Source organism: Atta cephalotes (genome assembly GCF_000143395.1).
Source record: "Atta cephalotes unplaced genomic scaffold scaffold00005, whole genome shotgun sequence".
Classification (NCBI taxonomy): domain Eukaryota; kingdom Metazoa; phylum Arthropoda; class Insecta; order Hymenoptera; family Formicidae; genus Atta; species Atta cephalotes.
Window position 1 is genome coordinate 2,853,441 of NW_012130069.1, and position 6,931 is coordinate 2,860,371.

The following is a 6,931-nucleotide window of genomic DNA, read 5'->3' on the forward strand; positions in this document are numbered from 1 at the left end:
TTGCTTGAATTTATTTCATTAGATCCTTAGAGTTTTCTTCAATTTAATTCTTAATAATTTTTATTTATTTATATTATTTTTTCGGGATATAGAAATATACTATATATAGATATAGAAATATACTAGATGTTCTTTATATTTTATTAATAATTTATACGTTATTTAAACAGAATGTATAAAGTTATGGTGATAACTAGAAAATTTGCTAACGCTTTATACAAAATTACTATTATTGTCTAAGAAGCTGTTATAGTCCGAAGCATATTTAGGTATATCATGGAGGTTTTCATCACCTAAAATATTTTGAATATATATTTGGCTGATAAAAAACATAATATATGTAACATACATTTGGCGTACTTACATCACCAAAAGTTGTGATAGAAAGATGAAATAGTTTCCCTGCAGTTAATTTGATTACACAACTCGAGCGGGAGATAATTAAGATCAGACTTCGAGCCGTTTTATGTGGCAAACGATACCAATTTGTCATATAAATTGTCTCGCCTACTTGTTTACACTGTCAAATTATATATTTTATAATATCAAAAATTGGCATATTTTTTTAAATTTATAAATCCTTGCAAATATTATACTATAAAATTCGTAACTTTTATTTTACCTGTTCCGTGACAATTTCGCCAATATAACAGAATATAAAAATATTGAAAGTCATGGATATGTAAATAATCATATAAGCTACTGACGTTTTTTTTTCTATTACATTCCATCCCTGAGAATTATCGAATAATATGTTAATTTAAATATTAACAATTTATCTTATCATTATTATTTAACATAATTAAGTTTTATTGATAACATTCAAATAATAATGTATATATAATATAACAATTTAATGTACACACATATGTACATTAAATTGTTATATTATAGTAGAAAATCGTGAAGCAATATCTGAGAATATATGCATACTAACAATATGGCGGCATTACTTTCTGATCAGGTCAAATTATACGCGGTCCGATTCACGTTTACAATAGACGCTATGTTCCAAAATTGAACTGACTGTACTAAAAATCTATAGTGCACGTAAACTATCGCATTTTCAGTATTGGCAATAAATTTGGAACACAGCTAGAAATGGTCATGTTTATTCAGAAGATTGAACTGTTGAGGAACGGATCCATGAGCGCTCACAACTATTGAATGATCTAGAAGAATACATCAATAGTAATGAACGCTCCACTACACAACGGTTTAATCTGCTGAATACAATTAATAATTCTTATTTTCTTTATTATATTCAAATAATTTAAATATTAAAGTGAAATTACAAATAAACTTATTATGAACTAAATCATTTATTTTACTTTTAGTATGTATTTAATTTGAAAATATTAATAATTTATTTTTAGTATTTAATAATTTACTTTTGAAATTTAACGCTTCTTGACTCTCTAAGGATGTGATTGGTGTCAGTAGATGTGTATAGTAAGTTATGTGATTTGCAAATATTAAAGGTGTCGCGACGCATACTCTCATTATTGATTGTATTATAATACTTCCTCTGCGACTAATTATTTCTTGCATATGCGCCTTTCATATTATAATTTAAAAAGTGAAGCGTCGTACAATATTTCTTAATTACATATTCACCTTTTTAATTTTTTAGCGTACCGTAATGACGTAATATCCGAGCATACATAAATTAAATGTACAGCCTAGCAATTCCACAAAACATATCTGATTTAAAAGTGCTTCCATCCGCGCCACGAAACTGTAAATTAAAATCATATTTTTACATATATAAATATTATTTTCTTGAAACTAATTTATATTTGAAAAAAGAAAAAAAGAGTGAGAAAATTTCTAGATTAGCTTAAGAATCAAAAACAAGTTTTTGAAAAAAATTTTATTTTTGATTCATTAAGTACACACCACACACAGGAATATCAATTAAGACTTAAATTTATGTCCTTTTTTATTTTTATTTATTACCTTAATACTCTCAGGTGATGCTCCACAATGATCGCTAATCGATGTTGTACCGTGCTTTGCTGCTTTCGATCATCCAACTGGTCCAACCATCTCATCAATACATTCAACTGACCGCACGCGTGCATCGCGAACACCGCTGCAAGACTACAGGCGCCAACTGTGACAGAATTGACGACGATACTTGAGATGAGCTGCAGCGTTAACGCAATCTCGCCCGCTGGGCTCTGCGTGGTATCAACGAATTTACTGTATGAGGGGCACGGTAACACATGCACCGATACGCTCACATTCCCGATACATTCGAATGTCGGCGTTGTACCCTGGAGTACGCTATGCGAGAATACTCCACCATGCATGAAAATTGCACATAACCCGGCAACAAAACGGCCGACTTTAGCATATTTCAGCATCACCTGCCGGTCCCCGATCTCTGTCACCGTCCGCCAGTCGGTTTTCATGTGCTCCACGCAACGATGTATATCGCGTCTGCGAAACAGCAGTGAGAAATAATTCATGCCACCCATGCACCAATGATTTAATGGACCAACAGCTCTTAATTTTTTCTGCACATCGGTCTCTTCGAATAGGATATTCAGGATGCAAGGTATTACCGTGTAGGCTATCAACGAGTAACAGATAATTATCAATATTGTTGAAATCACCTTTTCTTTGACTAGTGTCGAAGCTAAACTTGGCCAGGCACCCACCGGTTTTAGAAACCAACGATTCAACTGAATACTGTAATCACTCGCGTCACGGTGTGATATAATAAGTTCACTGACATTCATGATTGCTCAGGAAACGCGCGGATACTACTGAATCGAAACGCATCAACGCACATGCAATTGATAGAAAGTGGCGCCTGCGCCAACGAGCAACTTAGTAATAGGATATTTGTGCGTCTCGTCAATCGATCGATACTCATGGAATACATTGCACGAGATGTCTCGTAATCAAACTGACTGACATGTAGTCGCGAAAACATTAATTTACTGTTGTTCAAATATAAGACATACATTCAGAGATAAGTTAGTAAACTTTATTAGATGACCATATTAAAGATCAAAACGTTTCTTTCATTTTTTACATTGATTTTTTTAATATCGATATATTTAATCAAAAAATATCTTAAGCTCGACTTGAATATCTTTATTTATATGTTGTTTGAATTTCTGTAATTTCATTACAGCTCTATAATTTGTTTAATTGTTAACTTGTATTTATTATTATATTTTCAGGATTTAGAAATGATTTAGACAGAAAATGTCTTATATTTTATTAGTAATTTGTACAGTTATTCAAATATAAGTAAAGTTACGGTGATAACTAGAAAATTTGTTAATGTTTTGTACAAAATAATAACTTTGTACAAAGTGTAACTATTATTATTTAAGAAGCTGTCACGGTCCGAAGCATGTTTAGATATATCATGGAGGTTCTCATCACCTAAAACATTTTGAATATATATTTGGCTGTAAAAACGTAATGTACATCTTCATGCACTCACATTACCAAAGGTTTCGATAGAAAGATGAATTAGTTTCCCTGCAGTTAATTTGATCACATTACTTGATCGGGAGATAATTAGGATTAAATCACGAGCCGTTTTATGTGGCAAATGATACCAATTAGTCATGTAGGCTGTTTCGCCTACTTGTTTACACTATTAAATAATTTATTTTATGATATGAAAAATTGTGATAATTGCATATATATTTGGTTTGTTTAATTTATAAATACTCTCGAATATTGCATTAAAATTTTAATTTTGTATAAATTTTTTTTATATTTTACCTGTTCTGTGACTGTTTCACCAATATAACAGAATATGAAAATGTTGAAAGTCATGGATAGATATATAATACAAGTTATCAAAATATCCATTGACATTTTTGTTTCTAATATACTCCATTTCTGAAAATTTTTGGATAATGTGTTGTGACAATTTAAGATATATAATTATTAATAAAATATTAATATTAATGTAATATAAAATATAAATATATTATTAAAAATTTATTAAATAATATAAAAATGTAGTGTTACAGTATATTCATAATGGCAGTGTCACGATAAACATATTCTGTGTTTATCGTCTACACTCTATACTGTCACTAAAATCAAAGAGCGTATGCACGCAAAAATAATACTAACGATATGATTACTTGTTGATCATGTCATATCACGATAGCGATTCGATTCATTACAACTCGATCATTATTTATCCTTGTTTAACATTTAGGTAAATGTAATGATCTCATTCTCGCTATTTATTAAGGCCCGTATTGCGCGTAACGCGCAAAGCTTTTATCTCTATAAAATTCTATACGCGTAATGTAAATTAAAGCATGTTAGCGCACTATTCATTGTAAGCGCGTTCTGAATACGAACCTTAATAAATAGCGAGAATGAAATCTACTTACTATTTTATTTATTATATTTCATAAATAATAAAGCGAAATTACAAATAAACTTATTTTTAACTAAAACATGCAGTAGCAATAAGTTTTGTGATTTGGATATCACAACATCAAAGATATTTTGATGCTTTTTGTCGCTATTAGTTATTATACTATGGCAATATTTTTTCCGCGATTGATTATTTTTTGCATGTGCGTCTTTCATATTGCAAGTTGTTTAAAAATAAAAAGTCGCACAATGCGATATGTTTTAATTACATATTCACCTTTTTAATTTTTTAGCATACCGTAATGACGTAATATCCTGCCATACATAAGTTAAATGTACAGCCTAGCAATTCCACAAAACAAATCTGATTCAAAAGTGCTTCCATCCGTGCTACGAAGCTGTAAGTTATAATTATATTTTTACACATAAAAACATATAAACATTATTTTTTGATACAAAATCATATTATTGAGAGAAGAAATAAGGAGGCGAGATAAAATAAAAATTAAAAAGAAAAATCATAAAGGATTTTATTTTTTACATCATTTAAGCAGGAATATCAACTAAGATTGCGTTCCATTTCACGCATAATGTATCATTGTCTTTCCGAATATCAAACAAGGATAAAATGATACATCATGCGCATTATACGTGAAACGGAATGTAGCCTATGTTTTTTACATTTATATTGGAATTACCTTAATACTCTCAGATGATGTTCCACAATGATCGCCATTTGGTGCTGTACCGTTTCTTGCTGTTTTTGATCGTTCAACTGATTCAGCCATCTCATTAATACATTCAACTGACCGCACGCGTGCATCGCAAACACCGCCGCAAGACTGCAGGCGCCGACCGTGATGGAATTGACGATGATGCTTGAAATAATTTGTAGCGCTAATGCGATCTCACCTGCTGGACTCTGCGTAGTATCTACGAATTTGCTGTATGAGGGACACAGTAACACACGCACCTTCACGCTCACGTTTCCGATACATTCGAACTTCGGCGTGGCACCTTGCAGTACGGTGTGCGAGAACACGCCGCCATGCATGAAAATTGCGCATAGCCCGGCGACGAAACGGCCGACTTTGGCATATTTCAGCATCACTTGTCGGTCCGCGATCTCCGTCATCGTTCGCCAATCAGCCTTTATGTGTTCGACGCAACGATGTATATCACGACTGCGAAACAGCAAGGAGAAATAATTTATGCCGCTTATGCACCAGTGATTTAACGGACCAACAGCTAGTAACTTTTTCTGCACATTGGTCTCTTCGAGCAGAATGTTCAGGATGCAAGGTATGACCGTATAGGCTATCAGAGCGTAACAGATGATTATTAATATTGTTGCAATCACCTTTTTTCTTATTGTTGTCGAAGCTGAACTTGGCCAAGCGCCCACTGGTATTAAAAACCAACGATTCAACTGGATACTGTAATCGCTCGCGTCCCGATTTGACGTGACAGGTTCACTGACAGCCATGATTATTCGCGAAACGCGCAGATACTACTGAATCGACTTGAACACGCGTGCAGTTGCTTGTCAAGAAGTGGCGCCTGCGCTAACGAGTAACTTAGTAATAGGTAATGATAGGATATTTGTGTGTCTCTTCAATCGATCGATACTCACGGAGTACGCTGCATGAGTGCTCTCGTAAACGAATTGACTGTGACATGCAGTCACGAAAAACATTAATCATTGTATTCAAATATGAAACTTTTATATATAATTCAGATAGGTTTGTAAATTTTAGTTATTATGTTTTGTTGTTTTTTAGAAATATTTATTAGTAGAGAAGGAATATTTTCTTCTAGACAAATACGCCGTAGTCTCAAAGAGGCACTGTTTTTATAATCACTTTTCTCTTGCAAGAGATATTTATCTTTTCAGTGTTAAGAATATTTTTTGTTTTTTAAAACGCGACGATACGTATCTTTAAAAAAAATATCATATTAATATATATTTAAACCCTAGCTGTATACATTGAAGTCTTCGAGCACCTTTCCGGTTAGTCATCCCAGCGTAATTTCTAAATCGAGATTTTTTCGTGTTTCTAAATTTTTCTTTTTCTTTGAATTTGTATATCTCGAAGTTCCTTAATTCTACGACTTTTACACATTATGAGCTTGTTCCTTAATCAATTCTCCATCGATTGAAAAAAAAATTAATTGAAATATATCCATTTTTACGGAAGTTACGATAACAAATTTGGATGGTCCTAGGGACCACGATAAGTATATCAAGAGCGAAAAAGTATGTAATTAGAGATATATCTATATACATATTTGCAGTTTTTTATTTATTAAATATATCTCTATTATTTTTCTATTATATCACATTTGTTCTACAAAATATATTTACGATATACGTTCGAATTTAACATATGTAACTCACGAACTGGGAGTCATCGTTCGTAATATATTCAAATATACCACAGAAGTTTTAATTACCTGAAACAACAAGGTCTTCCTTCCTATTTACGATATAATTTTTCACATTTTGGTATTAAAGCAATAAAATGTTTTAATATATATATATATATATATATATAGTAGGTTC

General features: G+C 31.9%; 3 protein-coding genes across 3 annotated transcripts in view; all 3 read right to left on the minus strand.

Moving 5' to 3' along the window:
* Positions 1–236: 236 nt before the first annotated feature.
* LOC105626555 (odorant receptor 82a-like) lies at positions 237–2,747 on the minus strand. The gene is made up of 5 exons (XM_012207852.1): positions 1,960–2,747; positions 1,639–1,738; positions 623–733; positions 365–520; positions 237–293 (listed from the first exon to the last, which is right to left on the minus strand). Exons 1-5 carry the CDS (start codon positions 2,745–2,747, stop codon positions 237–239), a joined length of 1,212 nt encoding a protein of 403 aa, XP_012063242.1.
* Positions 2,748–3,348: 601 nt separating this feature from the next.
* LOC105626556 (odorant receptor 4-like) lies at positions 3,349–5,854 on the minus strand. Its single transcript, XM_012207853.1, has 5 exons — positions 5,067–5,854; positions 4,667–4,766; positions 3,754–3,873; positions 3,467–3,622; positions 3,349–3,405 (listed from the first exon to the last, which is right to left on the minus strand). The coding sequence occupies exons 1-5, from the start codon at positions 5,852–5,854 to the stop codon at positions 3,349–3,351; spliced, it is 1,221 nt and encodes a 406-aa protein (XP_012063243.1).
* A 908-nt stretch (positions 5,855–6,762) lies between these two features.
* Positions 6,763–6,931, minus strand: part of LOC105626300 — a 3,271-nt gene continuing 3,102 nt past the window's right edge. The window contains exon 5 of the mRNA XM_012207602.1: positions 6,763–6,822. Within this exon, the coding sequence (XP_012062992.1) occupies positions 6,763–6,822 (60 nt within the window). The remainder of the gene's footprint in view (positions 6,823–6,931) is intronic.